The 19,564-nt window shown below is 43.5% G+C and overlaps 1 protein-coding gene across 1 annotated transcript; it reads left to right on the top strand.

Moving 5' to 3' along the window:
- Nucleotides 1-107: 107 nt before the first annotated feature.
- LOC119647640 (vanin-like protein 1) lies at nt 108-10,729 on the top strand. Its single transcript, XM_038048702.1, has 6 exons — nt 108-215; nt 274-411; nt 482-625; nt 5,318-5,643; nt 9,685-10,461; nt 10,518-10,729. Exons 1-6 carry the CDS (start codon nt 147-149, stop codon nt 10,672-10,674), a joined length of 1,611 nt encoding a protein of 536 aa, XP_037904630.1. The 5' UTR covers nt 108-146; the 3' UTR covers nt 10,675-10,729.
- Nucleotides 10,730-19,564: the final 8,835 nt, after the last annotated feature.

Raw genomic sequence — 19,564 nt, forward strand, 5'->3', positions numbered from 1 at the left:
GTTCTCAGTTCGTGGTGTACATTCAGAAAAGATAAGTAACTTTGACAAATATAGCGTCGCAATATTGCAAACGATCTGACATATGATTCAGTTAGTTACTGGATACCAAAGCGTTCACTGGGTCTCTCTAATTTCCTCGGTGAGCTATGGAAGTGATAGAAGTAATTACCATAGTCCTTCTTGCTTTGGCGGTTCTAGGTGCTAGAATTATTGGTGTAAATCTTTAGAACTTCGCAATAGCTAAGGCAGATAATAGTGATTTTCCTTCTATAGGCATACCCAAGTGAAAAAGATTACTACACTGCTGGCGTGTTGGAATATAATTTCTTTACTTCCAACAAATCGTTCAGAGAATCCGTAGAGCTGAACCTTAATGAATATGTGCGTTTCATAAAACTCGCTAAGAGTAAAGTAAGTGATTCGTTCGTTAACTATAATCGGTAAAAGTTTTAAAACTCCAATAGATTTTTCCTCCGTTTAGGATGTTGAAATCTTAGTATTTCCGGAAGCGACACTTAATCTTTACTTCGTCGATGTTCGAGAACAGATTAGTGAATATGCCGTGGTTATTCCAGACCCAAAGCTCGAAATTGCGCCATGCGAATATGAGGAGGATTATTCATTCGTAAGTCACATTTTTATTATACCTGTACCAAGGCACTGTCCAAACCTTATTAAAGTTGGATTATTGCCTAACTGTCTCTCATATGCACGCTTTTCAAAAACGGGAGCAAAATTGACCCAAAATTTGTTGGGAATGGGCAAACTGTGAGGTCCCCTAGAAGCGAAAAGGGACTGACATGTTATCCAAGGTTCAACAATTCTGGATACAATTTGAATGATTGAGAATATTTGGTGTACACCATATCACTGGAGATGGTAATCAATTCGGCCTGCTTCTTCCCTTTTGATTGTCGTTTCTTTCTTTGTATCAACTTAGGTCCATGCCTCTGTTGTTCCATTTTGGGGTTTTAAATCCTTTTGATCAACTGAAGCTGATATCGCTGCTTCCGAAATTTTGGTTGTTTTGTTTGGAGTTCCCTTTTTCTATGAGAAGCATTTTTGCCCTTTAGTGGTCCACGAGGGTCCGAAAAAAATCGTGTTTTGAATTTTGATAAGGTGTCCCTTGTTTTGCCTCATTGTGGCATTTTTTTCGCCCCTGACGTTGTTGTGCAGAATCCTAATGGTTCTCTCTTTGTTTTTTATGAATTCGGATAACTAAATTGTTTTCCTCTGTGTAGGTTCGTACCGCATAATTTTTTATTTGAGCACTTCCATATTAGGTCTCTCCAGCTATGTCATCGGAATATCATCCAGCTTCTTCTAAATGGGCCCAGCATTAGCTCCCAACCAGTTGCAGTTTCCCTATTGTGAGCCTATAAACGATCAGCTTGTATGATATTTTTCCGGTTTCTTGCAATGGGTGTTCCCAAGAGTGAAATACATCTTTCTTCAGATTGCACCGCAGTCGAGGGACCGACCGACACCCACTCCCAAAACCCATCGGTACTGGGCTGTTAAGGCGAAATTATCCCTGGAAAGCCAGGTGGTAGCAGTGGCGAACTTGGATTGCTGCTGTCCACTACTGTCCATGACCTGGGATCCGGTTCCTGACAGCACCTTGATATCACAATTGTACACTACTATACACCAACAAAGCTTCCCGATATAGTGGGGAGGGATGTTGTGCCACACAGTTCAGGAGAGGTTTTCTAATGTCACCTATATTGTGACCGAGATGGGTGATATGAATTTCAAGATGGGACAAGACAAAGATGGGAAGGCATAGGCTTAGTGATTGTAACAAAAATGGTGAAATGTTCGTCGGCATCTGGAATTTTCATCGCCTCATTATCGGTGCCACACTGCTTGAATACAGGCCCTGACACAAGCCCACAAGCTTTCCAGTCGCGGGCAACGAGCAGCAGATCTAAGAGTTGTCTTCTGAATGTGCGTAACCAAACAGCTGCTGTCATCAGTCTCGAAGCGGGCCATTATCTGAAGGTCGCCTACTTTCGCTCGGGTCTCGTTACTGTGTCTGCTTGCATTGCAACATAAGCTTGTCAGGAAAGTTACTATGCTCTTTTAGCAAAATTGGATTTTCAGTTTAATGCCAGATGTGTTGCCGTAGGATGGGCATTTTTGAAAATTGATTAGGGAAGAGATGTGTAGAAATCTGTGCCCTCTCTGAGAAGCCCAATTATCACTGTGGTATTGCGTTTTGACTCCACAATGCCGCAGCCCTCGACAGGTTTCCAGAATCATTATACTTTCAACAGGAATACACTGTCGACTCCTGGGAAACCGAAAGACATGGCGAGAAAATCCCCGCGCACTACACAGACCATCTTTGATCCGCCTGTAAAAAGATACTGTGTCATTACTATGCAACATATCACCGGTCCTCCAATCTGCCCTCGTGGTGCTCGGCTTGTGTATTGCGTAGTGCGTTGAGAATGTTTTAAGTTCCCGTGGCACTTCGTCAAGGTTTTGCTGCCCAACATCCAAACTCAAGTTGCCTTACAGTACTGCATAATGCAGCCTGTTTGATGTGGAGAACCAGTGGGAGAAAGCGCAGTGTTGATTGAGGCCGTCTGCCGGACAGGACTGCAGAGCCCCAGAAGAACCTATTGCATATTAAGTGCCATCACATAATAGAACCCTACGTTAGGGTTGAAGACTGTGTATATTCAGAGACCGCTTTCCTAACAAAGGTTCTCTTACAGGCTTATAAGGCTGTACAGTTCTTTTTAAACCTCAATAAGCCACAGTTGTTAGTTCTGTGTTCAGTTTCCAATTTAAGTTAGAATTCGGGATTACACCCAAATAGTTTACATTGGAGTAAAGAGCCATTCTTGGTTCATTTACCCGCGGGAGGTGGAACTCGATTATCCTTGTCTTGGAGGTAAATAGCACCAATTCCGGTTTGGTTAGATTTATGCTGAGTCCGCAACTTGCAGTGCATGGATACTCCTAACGCAGCCTCCATAATTTCACCCAAAACGGAGGAAAATATCCCTGACACCAACATCATTAAGCCATTGGTATACATCATTGCACCTATCGCGATCCTGTCAAATATCCATAGAATTTTATGCATCACTATCAACTAGAACCCAAAAGGTGATGTTATCTTGGCACACTCCTCTATTCGCACTATCAACCAGAACCCCGGAGAGATAGTGTTATCCTGGCACACCCCTCTATTCGCATCCCTGCTCAAAGGGTTGCAGAATGGGTTATCCTAGTCCTTAGCATGGATACTATCCAATGCATAAGAGACCCCTTCAAACGTATTCTGAATAAAGCGTCCTTTATGGTTTTGGTACTAATGTCTTCGAAAGCTTCCTCTTTATCCAGAAAGGCAGCCAGGTCATGGCTTGTAGCGTAGCTTCCGCTCAAAAGTGCTGATTACCTCATGAGTAGCAGTTTTTGTGGATTTTCCTTTAAGCTCGGAATGGTGAGACTTGAAAAAGGGCATCTTACCCACGATTGTTCTTCAGTGGATGTCGAGCACGCGCTATCGGGTCTTCAAGCTGAAAGAAAGTCGAAAGTCTTTCGCGATATGAAAATTACAGGCGGGCACCTCCAGGAGTGCGGTATACATCCAAAGAAAATGCACTTCCGATATACCTTGACAAGGCACGGTACGATCCTTTTTTGCTGTTTCAGCTTGGTGAGATTGGACAGATCTTAATTGCACGGTGCTGGCGGTTTCGAATGCCTTTCCCAGAGCCCCGATCTTTGACTCCTGTTCGTCTATCGTGCAAATAATACCATTTCACGCCCCGGAGAATTTGTTCTCGATAACTTGGTCAAGCTTCCTCCCTTATATCCTTCTGGAGTCTCAGAGGTGGTGAGAGACTTTTACACCACAATTTAGACTGAAAACTATCCAACTGTGTTCTAAGAAGGACCTCTGATTAGGCACTCTATAGTTCTCCATAGTGAAAGTGCTATTATCGTTCAGTAAAGTGGCTGTGAGGTGAAAGGACCTTGCCAAATGGTTGCAGCTCTCCCAATTGGGAAAATGGAAGGTTGGCGTACAGCCCTTGTTACACTCCGATAGGTTTGTTTTAAAAATAAAGTGAAAAAGCTGCCTCAAAGCATGTACCTCGCACTGACGTCACAACCTAGCAACCGATAGGCATTCCCCGTTGCGATGATCAACGTCAGATATTGTAGTTTTCCGATGGAGCTGTTTGGTCATGAAAATGTAAAAATATACATGTTCTCTACTCTCGCTTGTTCCAGCTTGGCCGCGCTGGAACTCAGGTCCGGACACAGAAATGGGTGTTGGCTCCTTTTGGCAAGGATACACTTTTAGGTCTCCCCCGATCAGTGTCCCTTGCGCTATGGAGTAAATTGTAATATTGACTTTGGATCCGTTTGATGCTTGAGCCTCTTGCGATCCAGGGCTTTTGTATTAATGCAACGTCGATGACTTCCTCTTGGAGGAAAACCAGCAGATTAGCTGAGGCGTATATTTATCTACGCCGCCCTCAACATGATCTACTAGCATAGGAGGATTGACAGTTTCCGTCGGGCCATCGATCTTCATTTGCTCCAACAGCTCGTTAGCGGCGTCGACTGAATCCTGATCATCGTCAGCCGAGCTTCTTTTTCCTGACTCCAAACCGCATTCTATAATCCAGTTTTTCCAGTTTCATTCATGTGGAGAAGGAAAAGTTGGCTGGTCACCGAGATTTCTCCTCCTTGGTCACAACTAACGGGGTTTTGAAGACGCAAGACATAAAAATATTCTCCTTTTATTTTATTGTTCCATTTTCAAATCGATTACGCTTGAAGCCGGTAAGTTTCGCCTTCTGCTGGTTTGTCAAACGTTTGTTATTGCATTCCTTCATAACCGCCTGATATTTAACCAGATACTTTCCATCCCGTTCGTCGATAGCAGCGGCCTCCTTATTCTTCACAACGTTGCTTAGCATATGTATGGCTTTCTGATACTAGGTTTTGAGTAGGACTCCAGCGAACCTCCGCTTCTTCGCTGGCTTCCAATGGCCGACATTCTTGTCAACCTTCGTCTTTGTTTTTGGAGGACCCCGGACGCAGATGGTTTCAGATTAGGAGTACTGTGGCCTGTACCCCCTTCCTTCTGCTGAACTCACTTATAGAGCATTAAATATGGTCGTAATGAAGCTGAAGCATAGTGCCCCTGAAAAATAAAAAAAAAATCAGAAAAACAATAATAACAAAGAGACTGTGTGGGATGCCTTATACTCTTTACTTTAGATGTTTATCCTTTAATTTAAATTAATAATATTCCTTTAAATTTTAATTAATAATATTTCAAAAGATTTTAGTGGAACTCTCAAAGGCTGCCAGAGACAATCAGATTTATGTACTAGTCAACGTGGTTGAAAAAGATTTTTGTACATGGGGATCAGATGCATGCAAACCTCCATATAATGTTCAAAATGATGGTTACAGTCTCTACAATACTAACATAGTTTTCGATAGAAAGGGACGCATAATATCCAGATATCGTAAAGTGAATCTTTTCATTGAACCCAGTACAAATGATCCTCTAGATCAACCATTGCCCATCTTTGAAACAGATTTTGGTGTAAAATTTGGACACTTCATTTGTTACGATATTTTGTTTAAATATCCTGCAAGGACGTAAGTATTGAATATGAGTAAGTATTGAATGTTAATATATGTGTGTATATGTATGTCTGCACGTCGGAGCCTCACGACATTTTCACGAAACATTAACGCTTTTTCACGTTTTTTACACTGTAATGGAACCCGAAGGCAAAACCGAAAAACTGTAGGTCTTAAGATCGGTTTATTGCTAAAGCTTCCTATCATTTGCCAACTCCTCTCTGAAACGGCTTTCCCGACAAAGATGGGGTGAGATACGAAATGGTAGATGCGGGTAAAGCGCCTGGTTCGTGCCCTGCGTTTTCGATAAAGAAACCAACCCCGATAAACTGATGGAGGCTGCCAATTACATCACAGAAATTCAACATCTTCCAAATATCGTCGCGCACCATTGCTGTCATCATCTGTGCAGCTTCTTCCTGGTGGGTTTTCGGAAGTCTGCAATCACATCAACCATTCCCGCGATGACACACACTGCCTCACTGGACACCGTTCTATATGGGCTGCACATCCTCAGTGCGATTGGCTGGTATGCCGAACTCACCTTTTACCATTTCACCATGCTCCCACCCAGGAGAGGAGCCGCGTATATCAATATGGATTTCACCACCACTGCGCGAGGCAGCCGGTGACCATGTTTTAGGCATCATCCTTGCTAGAGATCAATTACCCTTTGGGGCCTTTTCTCGCGTAGGGTTCAAGTTATCTAGGTATTGATACCTTGTGATTGATTTTGAAATGACCTCGTGATTACCAACAAGAATTTTGACAGCATTGGTTTTCCTACAATTGGTAGTAAGGATGGCCTTTTTCTTTTTGTCCTCCCGATTCCATTTAACAATTTGCAACCATGCTTTGATGACATTAATGGTTTCACTTCCATAAAGTTCCACGACCTTTTGGTGCAGCTAACATACTACCACCGGTAGGTAGTCTGCAAAACCAATCAATGTTGCTTCCTCTGGCACGTCAAAGTTAAGCACTCCGTCAAACATTATGTTCACAGCTGAGGCCCAATCCGGAGTGTTGGGAGACACTTGCTGCCACAATATATTCTTTTGGTCCGTCATCCATCTCGCACCGAAGAAGTCTCACCGGGAGACAAACATTCCTGACATACAGCTTGACTACCGCGTAGAATTAATCCACCGCTGATGCCTTCGGAGTCAGATCCATGGCAGTTACCATTGCATCAACTATAGAACGCGCTCTCCAAAACCTATATAGCCGCCTCAATTGACCACTCACTAGCTCGACAAACGGAGGCCGCCTAATATCTTCCCGATAGTGTCTCAAATACAAATAGAGCCATAGAAAGAGGATGCGCCAGATGGTTTTTAGGTCTTCGGTAGCAGAATCAACATCTACCACTTCCACCGGGCGGAAAATACTGCTTCCACTCGACACGACTCAAATTTGCTTATGAATTATGTGGATCTGATTTTACGAGTAGCAGCCAACTTCAAGGATTGGTTCAGAATCACGTTTAATCTCGGAACCTTATTATCCCCAATTCGTCTACGGATCTCTCATCTTTCTTCCTCGAGAATCGAGAAGTCCTCCTGTTGAAACGTTGTCTGAGCTCCGCTTTTTCTAGTTTTGGCAAAAGGGTTGCGATCATTTTCAGCAAAAGTCGCGAGGACGTCACTTGGGGTGATTTTTGCCAACGAATATTGCTGATCACAACCTTGTAAGCAGCGCTCCACGAGTTCCTATTTGCCTCAAGGCCAGCTGCCGCCGGCAATTGTGCTTAGTTTCCCTTATGGTTTTCTGAAGATTACGTCGAAAATCGCGGTATTCCCCCTCTATCTGCCGATGTCTTGCCTTTCGGCAAAACGTCCGCTCGCGGTCACTATGATCTCAGCAGCAAAATTTCTTGATTCCTTGTTTGGTTACCTATTATGGAGTGGCATGCCTTAGTCACCCGCTGATATAGCTAATTCACTGCTTCCACTGCCCCTCCCTTTGGGTCGCGACCTTCTTCTTAAGCCGCCAAGAATGCCTCTGCCTTGAAAGCTCCAGTGGACCACCCAGCTATCCTGATTTTGCGACTTCTGTTGCGCATTCGGCTGTCACTTTCTCCGTTTTCATTGTCGAGAAAGACTGTGTGGTGGTCATTGTGTAGTGCTCACTCACCCGCCAAGCCAACCCTCTCGCCGACGAGGTACTGGCGTAAGTTAGATCGACAATTAAATCTAGCCACGGAAAGTACATCCAACGTTGGTTTGTCCGATGTTCTGCACCGCGAAAGTTTGAAGCAGTATTTGGCCACTAGTTCTCGCCACTCGGCCTCCCTAGTCTAAGACTCCCGCGTTCAAATTGTTGGCAATAATTTTAGGGCTATGGTTTCTAGAGTCCAACACCAAGCTGTCTAACATGTGGGAGGGGGGGGGGGGCTTAACAGTTATAGATGTGAACGCCGTTGACTTTTGCCCTTACAAAGCGGGAATGCGATTATTTTTTGTATGGCCTGCCTTCCGTATGCCCATATCACCGCCTTTCTAGATGAGTCTTTTATCCACGTAGCACTACCGGAATTTTGGTTAGGTTCGCAGACTACCGCCACGGCCACATTCAACTCTCGAATGGTTTGTGGGAGCAGGTCTTGCAATTGTTGAGTGTGACTTGTATCGACCTCATTTAATCCTGCAATTCAGCTCCCTCGTATATATCGAACTTTTCCCACCTACAACGTACAGATCGTCTACTCCCTCTTTCTCTATGCACAACATGCATCACGGATCTCCAGTGCAATCTTTAATAAAATGAGCCCCTTCTCCACACCACTTGTGCTGCACATTTTCGATCCCTTTCGGAACGAATCTCCTTTTATCGATTCTTGCGCGCACGTTTGTCCATTCCTCGGTTTTACGAACTGTAGATGCTTCCAGTTTTGTCAAATTTGAGATAGTAATTGAAGAATTACCAGCTTTCCCCGGAACTTTCGCTGGCTCAGCTTTCTTTGGAGAAGAGGCTTTTTATTCTAGGCCGCTTGCTGGGTACCAAAGGGTTCACTAATTGCGTCCCAATTCCGTTTACCAGCGTTCTCACCTACCTTATTTTGAAGGGGTGTTACCTGTGTTTCTTGTGACTATGGGACACGACATTTTTCTCCTTTACTACCCTAATATAGGACAACTTATTGCCCCGTATCAGAGCCCTGATATTTTGCTGGATATTTCAGTCACAGATTTCATTTATACGTTCTCCCAGTAGAAGAAACGCTTTTCCAGTTTACCGCCTTTCAACATTTGCCTTTTACAACGGCAGCATTCATCTCAATCCGGGGACTATCCGTGTTCGTTCCCGAGTCCGGCGACGAATCTCGGCTGGACTGCCGAGGATAATGTCGGCTTGGGTGGTGACCTTCCAAACTTCAAGCTCTTATGAAAAGGATCCAGTGTAGACCTCATTTCCACTACGCTATTATCTCTTCTAGCAATAGATGCCAAAGTAGCCAAGTTTGCCATCACTGAGGCACTGGGGTCGCTGGATGTCAACGGCCCGCTTGCCCAATCCCAAAAATAACCGGTACCGGATTTCCGAAGCCAGGCACCGTAACAAACTTCCTTCCTCGTCCTCCATATTTGGTTTGATTTCTAGGTATTCTTCCCATAGCCAATTTTTATCCACTGATGAGTGTTTGCTCCCACCTATCCTGCCTGCGCATTAGCATGCCCATCCGGGCACACCCTCTGATGCACAGATGTGTATGCCAATAACGCATGCGCCGAGCGTTCCTTTATTCACACGAAGGGGCATACCTAATGGGAGATTGGGTGGTTTTATATCATGATCGAATATGTATGTCCTATATAAGGGATGTCAACCTTCTAGTAAAGAAGTAAGATTTCCATGTTTGGGTGGAGGTACCGCCCTGTCCCTTTATTGAACATGCCATCAGAGTCTTGACGATTTTCCTTCAATAGTCACATTTAAATCGACCTCTCGTAGTTTCATCTAAAGATCCTTTACATATAACTCAGCGCCTGACGTGAAGTAAGCATGCCGTTAAATGGTCCAAATCCATGTTATTCACCCTTTTCTCCCCAACAGATTAGTCCAGCAAGAGAATATCACGAACATCCTTTACCCAACATTTTGGTTTGAAGGTCTTTCTTACTTCATAGCCGAAACCATACACCAGGGCTGGGCTTATAGCAACAATGTAAACTTCTTGGTTTCTGGTGCGAATGTCCTTCGAATGGGAACAACTGGAGCAGGAATCTACTTTGGTCGCAAACGGATCCAAGTGATAGAAACAAAGTCAGATCCGATAAGAAAATTATATACCGCGAAGGTACCCAAAAATGTCAGAGCAGATTTCAAATTCGAAGAACCTCAAATTTGGGAGGAAAGTTCAGCGGCAGATCTTCTCAAGGTGCGCGTAAAAGAAAACTGGATATCTGACTATCCTGTTTTCTTTCCTATTGAAGAGCCACAGAAAACTATATGCGTCAATGACGAAAAAATATGTTGTACTGTTGAGGTTAAGAGAAGAAACCTTAAAGTTCCTGACGGAGCGGTGTCTTATAAATATGCGCTAAGCGTCAACTACACCACGAAGCTTTACATAGAAAGACGAAATTTAGGAGAAATAACTTGTGCCATTGTGGCATGCACCGGAGATACCATGGATACTTGCGGAAGAAGATTTCATACCAAAAATGTGGCCCCAGGAACAGAATTCGAACACATCAAAATTACAGCCAGAATTCGTTCAGAGCAGTTTGAAGATGTGATGATCCAACCAAACACTGCGAGTACAGGGCTCTTACCATTTGATGTGTGGAGGTATACTCTAACCGAGACTGATGTATATAGTGATCTAAGGTGGGTATGAAAAACAGGTAAATGTATCTACTAATGGCTGAGTTTATTCCTTCCAGTTACACCTACAAGAATTTCACAATTGAGTCGACGACAGCGGTGTCCGACTTTTTGGTATACGGACTGTTTGGACGTGACTTTACCATGGACTACGACAAAATGGAAGATGTTGCCCGTTTTTACGAGAAATCACACCATAAGATACATTTGGTTTGAAGTTACTGTCAACACTGTCAACTCCAATATGTGTATTAAAGTGGAGTACATGCAGATACCGGTTTTCCCAGTAGACGTTCCGGACTGAAAATATCAGTATTTGCAAGTTTAATAAAAAAACACTAGCAAAAAGTAACAGATACGCTCTTTAATCTATTTATTTATTTATTGATGATGCACACCCCCCCTCCTCCCCTTCTCCCATTTCCTTTAATATGACTCTGGACCAGGTCGTCTGAAGAACTTCCATCGGCGCAAAAGGACACTATTAACACAATCAACCCAGTTAGTAGCATACGTGGATAATATTAATACCCTCAAAGGTATGAGAAATCATGGCCAGAAAGACTACGAAAAATAGGTTCACAAGAAGAGGAAAATCCAGATATGTATACAGGACTATCAACAGCCATGCTCTACTGTTTGACTGTGAACCATGGACAATGGCAAAAACATCTAAAAGTGCCTTTAACATCTGTGACGCATACTTTGTCCAATACGGGGAGGATCGGACTGAAGAGCCAGGCACCACGCGGAGTTATACGAAATCTTTGGCTAGTCAAACCTCGGTGAAGCTCTAAGCACATGGTCGCAAGGAAATCCAATATACAACTGCGAAAACACAATGGATCCGACAATTGGAAGATGCGGTTAACGGACCGAATTTTTTGTAGTCAGGAGGCCAAGATCCGATCTGAGTTAACGCGCCATTGATGATGAGATACAAATCTGTCACCACTGTTAATAAATAACTCCAAGCTTTTATCAATACCTCCATTATCGTGTCTTTTGGTTACGACGACCGGCGGAAATGGCAGTGAACAGGTCACCCATTAAGAAAGTATCGCAGCTCTTATGTTGGTTATGCTATGCCGTGGAATCGTTTATCTCAGGGTAGTTAACGATCTAGTTACCCCAAAACTACATGACGTAAAGAAAAGAAGTGAAGCACAATAGGTGGAAATAAATGACGTGGTTGAATATAAGATTGCAATAATTCTATCCTCAATTTGAACTAGAGAAAAAGGAAACTTTAGATGCAAGGTTTTCTCATATACACTTAAGTTTTTAAGTTGCGCTTGCCTAGCAAAAGTCATATCAGCTCTAACAGCGTAATTATTCTAATCGTGTGCGTATGAAATGGTTATAAAGAGAATTACGTGATAATAGTATATTTCCAATGCTATAATACAATAAACGTATGTTTTATGAGCTGCATCGCTGTAAAATTGTATGCCCATTTTTTGGGTTGGGAGGTGAAATGTATTTATGCGCCAAGTACCGGACTCCTGTCTCTATTGCATCTAGGATACTAACCCGGGACCGTTTGAAAAATTGACTCAAGCCAAGCCTATTCAGTGTATGAACCAGCCCCGTGGTTCTGGGAACCTCAGCTACCCTGGTTCCTCTCCTCTTTTCGCCTTGGTGTAACGTGCACTCTATTCCACGTGTTCTCGCTCTGTGGCATTGCTTCCATTATGGTGCGCCTCCACACTCTTGTATGTAGGACTACATAGCCGTGTCGGCTGACCAGCTGGATTAAGTAATAGTCAACCTCATCGTGCTTTCGATTGAACCGGGGTGGCGCCCACCTACCACTCCATTTTCTTTTCCCCGAATGCTGCCATGCCCTGACTGTTCCGGCTCTTTCCTCACAAGTGACAGTTTTCTTATTTCCCTCGCCTTTTCTAAAGTATAAAAGCCTCGGTCCCGCAGTATGAACAGCGGTCGGAATAAATTCTGTTGTCACCATTACTGTTGGCTGCAGAACGGCATTGTACTTGCGCTAGACGCTCGCGGTACACCTCCGTACTGTGGGAATCAGTCTATACTTCTGAACTGTTAAAAATTATGGAGTGAAATTTATTCATCAGCAAACGACGTCCACTGGATAAATGACCTTCTACATTGGTCATCAGCACCAAATTGTGAAAATTTTAACTGCAGCCTTGTCTGCGGTATTCCTAAACTGCTCGAAAAAGCTTATCGTTGTATTTATCACAATACCGATATATTCCACAACCGCTTTGAAATATAGCATGGCTTCATCAACCTGAATAGTGAGGACTGTTCTGTTGGAACTCTCTCCTTGCTCAGGACCACGATTGCGGATTTCTTCAGTTCTAGGGAGAATCCATCTGTTGACTCGCCCCATCACCATTCCCCAGTGTGAACTAAACTTATTCAATCCTGCCGCAACATCATCCACATATACAGCCATATGCGATTCATCAAGCATTTCAAGCCGTAGTAGATTATCGTATAAGGCGATCTACTATTAAAGTCCCAACCAAGGATAGATCCCTGAGCTGTTCCCGTTGTAACTTTCATTTTGCGCTATTTTTCCCTCATATACCCTTGAAAGGTAACGTCAAGCATGTGGCATCACCTAGCTGAATTGAAGACGTTGCTTACATCTGGCATCACAAGGAGCACCACTAGTCGATAGTGGGGACTGTATGTCTTAGCTAGTTTCACCCCAGGTATCACTCCCTCAATCGCATCAATAGTGGATTATCTCGCTCAAAAACCACATTGTTTCATGAGTAGTCTCCCGCAACACGTACTGCGTCAGTTCGTTTTGGCCTGATGAGCTTCTCAAGTAGTTCCCCCGCTGTGTCCTACATATAGAGAAGCGGTACGCTGACGGCTTCTTGGGGTCGCTTGTGCCTTTGCTTACCAGCACAACCCTCACAACCTTCCAGCGGGAGAGATAAATATGCGTTGAATACACTAAGTAGTAAGATCAGCTCGGATACAAATTTCAGAACTTTGCTGGAAATACCATCCAATCCTAGTGCTTTTTTGTCTTTCATGAACAGGACCGCCTTTACAGTGCAGAGTGGGTTGTCCTTAGCACTCCCGCTCTACTACTCGGATGAAATGGACAGAAAAAGCGTCTGCATAATTTCTTCCTTCCTCGCTACTTCTATGGACCAGGGTGATCGATGGGCACCGAGTTTCTTTGATGACCAATTTATTTCCGAGATCTCTATTAACGTCACTACTTGGCTTCTGCGAGCAGCGTACTCTTTACCGGTTAATTTCGTGGTGGAGTTCCTTTTTCGCTCTATTGTATCATACAAACGAAAGGTTTAACCCATCTTGGCCGTTTGCATCGTAAGTAATCCACTGAAGTCTGAGGCAGTTCCTTCGTATACTTGCAATTGCAGCCATCTTCTAGTACACAAGTAACTTCCCCTGACGGAGTCTTCTCTTAGGCACCAAATTATGGCAACCTGCGGTGATAAGGCTATTTAATGCACCAGCGATTTAATCGCAAGTTACTCGCTCCGCCACAACATTCCACCTCCAGCTAAAATTAAATGGGGTGGTAAATTGTGATGCGACGTGGTGCTGCATTTCGGGTAGCAGCCACCAGAGCTCCCGGTAAGTCTGATTTGTTTGGTGAGAAATTGCAGGGGCTGGTTCACTTTTTTAGTCAATAGCACCAGTATTTCAAGGTGCTTAAAATTTCGACAACTTAATAACCGATCGCCTATTTCGGGGGCGGGTTTAGACCTTGATCTAGTCCTACTTCCCGAACACAAAGCACAGACGGCCTTTGCCAACTCAGAGACGATGGCTGTTAATGCTGCCACCATCTACTGCAGTTGAGCAACTGAGCAGCCTGGCTTCAGTTGTCGCTATGGGTCGCACGTGGACGTCATAAACTTTGTTCGCAGTGATGGCCCACGAATTCAGAGACTCAGAATCCGCACATGCCAGGATGATCTGTATGTTCTGCGGAAACCCCTGCAGCCACAAAACTGGAGCCGACTTTGTCACCACCCAATTGCTTCATTTCACGCTGCAGTTGGCTTGGCGCACGGTTGCCGGAGCGATTTTGATGTTGATAGATGATTGTGGCTGCGAACAGGATACTACTTCCTGAAGCAATAACTCCATAGAAATTAGCTAATACAGATAGCACACCGATCACAAGCCACCAAAATCAGCTACGGCATTCTTCGCTAAGCTCGCTCGACTAGCTCAACACTTTGTCAGCTCCTTCACTGTCAAAAACTATTTTCCAATATCATGGCCACGGCGACATGCAAGTTACTCGCTCCGCAATATTCTCCTCGAAGGAAATGTACTGGTTATCACTCACAGTGAAATCTCCCAGTATGCCTCATCGTTACACCATTGACACTAAAGACCACGTAGCAAAGGTCGCATCAGGGGTAATACCCTCGAAGCCAGGGTGCCGAAATGCCCGAGCGCTACCAATATTTGCGTCAATAAGTGATTCCCTGGTGGCCATTTTAAAAATGGGGGCTGTCTACCAGATATTATTATAGTTTCGTTCAGTGTGAGTAATATTGGCATACCATGATGTTGTGATCCTATATCCCAATACTGCACGCTGAGGAGCAATAAGTCAACTCATCTTCCTTCCACCATCTGCTCCATCAGGTCATGCGCAGTTGGACTCCTTTGCAGGACGTGGATCATGGTGCTTGATTTTGCACTTCCTGCAACTTTTATTAGACGATCTGGCACCGCCCGGAACCGGAAACAAAAGCTACAACTTCTTTCTGTAGACCGTGGTCCTTGCAAAGAATACAGCATTTTTCCAGCTTGCAAGCCTTCGCTTTGTTTTTGATCATGGTAATTGCCTTCATTTTCCGTGAGACCATTCCGCATTTCTTGAGCAGTTTTTTTCCTATACCCTTACCTGTCAGATGAAGTCCATCCTCCCCGGAGAGATGACATGTGTTTCCGACTAGTTAGAGAGTTTGTCAGTCTTTTTTTCCCCTATGAGTGATTGCCACGCAACTTGGACTTTGTCATCTTTTCTTGTAGCCCTTTTTAGCTGCCAGAACTTTTACCCTTCATAACTCCCTTTTTTAATACTAATCACCTTTTTTACTAGGGCACTACTTTTTCAGTAGGTAACCGTCGTAGCTTCGCGCTTCTTGTGAACAGATTTGTTGTAGAATCCTCCATTTTAGCAGTGACAAGTAGTGAGCCTGGTGTATTACTACTGCTTTTAAAAATTTCAGCTATTACCGGTTATGTCGTCGTAATGGCTGTTGATTTTTGTCTAAATTAATTGCATTTTATAATAAGAAAATTAACGAAGGTCTAGTATCAAATTGAATTATTTCGCCATCGATAATATTAACGAATGTAAAACGATAAAATTGTGCTAAGGCAGTAAACTACTAATAGAAATAAATGAAGAAGATACTAAGATGCTAATACCGGTCATAAAGTAATCATATAAAAATAAAATAGTACGAAAGTAAAATAAGGAAATAAAACACCAAGGATAAAAAAGTAATAAAATGATAAGAAAATATTAGATAATGGCAAATAAGGAATACGTTCCAGTCCCTTGAATGATAATTCATTCAAGAACAAGGTAAATTATGACTTCGTATATGTAAGCTCTAATCTATGAGCAAAACACAATCGCAGATCACATCAAAACAAGCCATAATCTGTGAGTTCAACAGCTGTAAACCTTGAAAAAGTACATGAGTATGCATACATCTCAACCATATGCTATGTGTCACCCTCGGATCCTGCAAAGAACTGTAATTGCACCACGGGAAAAGGTACCAAAACCAGAGGCCGACAATATCTTCCCAGGGTCCAGTCCCATGCCTTGTCCCTCAGAACAAAATCGCACAAGAAACACTGAGGAAGGGAACAACTGATTCCCGAAATACGGTGTTGGTTTTAAGGAAGGAAACTTGTACCCAACAGAGGAAGATACTACTTTTTCTTTTCACGTAAAGGACTAGCTTCCAAACCCTCTTCAAAAATGGATACTTTAAAGAAATCGGACCTAACATCGGTGCCAGGGTGCTCGGTAGACCTGGCACTAACACTGGAGTTTGTATGTAGATATCAGCATCTCTGGTATAACCGTCTTTCTGCATAAGCTACATTTGAAATTTCAAATACTACACTTCTTCCATTAAATTCTAAATCTTTTTCATCCTAATAGAAGAGAAACTTGTGGTAGAGGCGTTTCATTTCATGGACCTTTATTTCAACATCTTCATTCCAAAAGTTTATGAATCGCATCCTTCTCGGCATCAGGTCGACCAGTCTGTGGTGTGTACACTGTGAAGAAATGAATAGTGCGATCAGCTGATATAATGGTGAGCTTGATCAGCTGATCATCAAATCGCTCGAATTCTTAATGGCTTCACGAAAATCCTCAGAGGTGGTAATGCGTTCGCGTTCAATGTCGCATCCTCTGGCACCAGACGGGCTTCTTGCAAAGCGCAGATATCAATGCACCTTTTCCGACTGGGTTCCTCGGTCTTTCAAGTGAGGGTGCCAATATTTAGCGTGTTTTACTTGGAGTGACTTTTTGACACCGTCTATGCACTAAGAACACTCGCCTATTTCTCGACAGGACAAGAGCCCGCTCAGCATCGGGACCCAATTCTCAGCGAAGGAGGTGAAACAGGCCCTTCATGGCCTCCAAGGGAGGAGGGGAGTCGACAACCTTTTGCAGGAGGATTCTTCATATTATACTTTCACTAATGAAAATTGAAATAACTAATTGTTATTACTGAAACATCCGTTAAGGATCCGAAGAGTTATTGGAGTTAAACTTCTCAATTTCTCAATATTGTCTCATCCAAACTTCCAAGTAGTAGTCGCTTTCATTGCTTGATTTTGTCATATTTTATTTCCATTTAATGTAAATAACTCTTGAAGTTGTCACGTTTTATAACTTCTTATTTGAAATTTTTAATTTTTCATTCCAAAAAATTAAATTTTGTATTTGTTTTTTCGGTGGCCTGTGGAATTCGTCATGCTGAATTTGAAGCGCCTCACCAATGCTAAGAATAGCCTAATAGTGGGACAAAAAGGTGTAGATTCATCCTTGCAGAATAATGAGGCGCCATCGTAATGAACCAAAATATTTTAATTTTACCCAGAATATTCTATCCTGACTTATGAGAATGTTACAGGTCGAAGCGGTTGAAGGAAACTCCGGTTGGCACAGAGACTAAAATCTTGATTGAGGCTGACAGGATAGAAAAGCCAGCGCAAAATAAAAAAAATATTTTCGCTGAAAATATCATGGTTTACCCACCTGGAAGATATTTAAGAAGGAGAAACCGGCAATCGCGTAAGTCTTTTTTCCAAGTATTCTACCAACACGTCTGCAGGCTCTTGATTTTTTAGTTACCAGGGAATTGAGGGCTACTCGCTCCAATATTTCTGCCCCAAGATCTGTCGTATCATCCGATTAAATCGATATAAAAATGTTGAAAAATCCTGCCGGCGCATTTATTTGAGAACTTTTGACATTTTTATTCCATATAGGCCTTGATCAGTGAAACCACTTTGGACTTGAACCAGAAACCCAGTCTACCCAATGATCGAGCAACCAATCCCTCCTGAAAGCTATTGTTGATATTCACCTTCCAAACCAAGTGCATGCCATCCCATCGCATATGTATCTGCAGATCCTTCCTTGATCTGGGTCTTAAGCAGCTCGCCCCTTTGCTGATACCCTGGACTTTCCGAAGATTGTTTTTTTCAAATGTCTGGAAGGACCTCCGGGGATGACGTTAGGATCGTTCTAATGACCCCGATAATATATGCAGAAGCAAGTCTTTAAAGTTTATGTTACTCTTGATTGTTGTGACGGATTTCTGTCCGCCCAGAGTACCGCACGATAGATAATCATTGAAGTCTATGTATATTCAACGTAGTATTTTTAAGGGTTTGTGTAAAACGAAACCTTATTAAAATCCTGCCTGTCTGCCTATCTTTTTTCTATTGACGTGAGTGGAAATCTTACAAAGACGTTTCCGCACTAGGTTGCAGCAGTTTGTGCGAATCTCGCTCACTAAAACCAACCCCACTTTCTCCTTCTCTCCTTCCTCACGGAACTGCCGCAAAGCATTACTTCGCGGGGTGGACTGCGCTTTAAGCGACCAAACCTTCGCGGCCTCCTTGCACGCTCCGCTTTTCTAAGTTGCTCCTGTATACTTTTGATTGCGGCATTCACCGTACACCAGTTTCGCTTCGACTTCAGCATTTCCCCGATGATGTTCTGCGGGCTTAGGTTGATTTTCAAGGACTCTTCCAGGCCCCTGCTCTATGAGCAAAATCGTGGACAGTGGAATAAAACTTGCTCCGAGTCCTCAGGTGCGCAAACACATTCAGGAGAAAAGGAATAATCATCAGGACTGAATTGGTGTAGATACTTTCTGTAACCACCATGACCTGACAGGATTGCGTCAGATGGTAGTTAATATCGCCGTGTCGCCGCTGGATTCACTCCTCAATACGGGAAATCAAAGTGTGGGTCCAGCGACCCCTCTGCGAGTCATCCCACCGTTGCTGCCACTTTTCCAGCGACTCTCGCCTTGCCGCCTTTCGGTATTTTGCATTCTTTTTTGGTGGATTTATTTTTCTTTTTTTGTACAGGCAATGTGTCTCACTTGCCAGAATGTCTATCGGGATAATTTCCGCAATAACACACGCTGCGTTACCCTTACCGCGACTAAGCAGTCATATTTACCCTCCTCCCATTACTCTCACACGCTAGTGCTTCCTCCCAAAATGGGGCCGCGTATAATAGTGTGGAGCGAATCGCTCCGGCCACAAGTAATCTGCGGCTGTATCTTGGGCCTCCAATGTTAGGCATCATCTGTGCTAATGATCCGCTGATTTTTGCCGCTTTCTCACAGGCATAGTCCAGATGTATTTTGAATTTGATTTTAGCGTCAATCATCACCGGGTTTCAAGGTGATGATGTAACCACCAACCGTATTCCTCTTCCAACGGGTGGGAGTCAAGACCGCCTCCGCCTTTTGTTCCGCAAGGTCAAGCTCCAGCCATGCTTTTATGGCGCTAATGGTTTCGTAAGCGTACATTTCAACGGTTGTTTCGCGAAGGCAAC

Source organism: Hermetia illucens, chromosome 2 (assembly GCF_905115235.1).
Source record: "Hermetia illucens chromosome 2, iHerIll2.2.curated.20191125, whole genome shotgun sequence".
NCBI classification, from domain to species: domain Eukaryota; kingdom Metazoa; phylum Arthropoda; class Insecta; order Diptera; family Stratiomyidae; genus Hermetia; species Hermetia illucens.

Bases quoted from the DNA above. Each gene is read 5' to 3' on its own strand.
- LOC119647640 (XM_038048702.1), top strand. From the start codon at position 147: ATGGAAGTGATAGAAGTAATTACCATAGTCCTTCTTGCTTTGGCGGTT. The intron at 412-481 runs GTAAGTGATTCG...TCCTCCGTTTAG, and splicing joins TAAAACTCGCTAAGAGTAAA to GATGTTGAAATCTTAGTATT. The intron at 626-5,317 runs GTAAGTCACATT...ATATTTCAAAAG, and splicing joins ATGAGGAGGATTATTCATTC to ATTTTAGTGGAACTCTCAAA.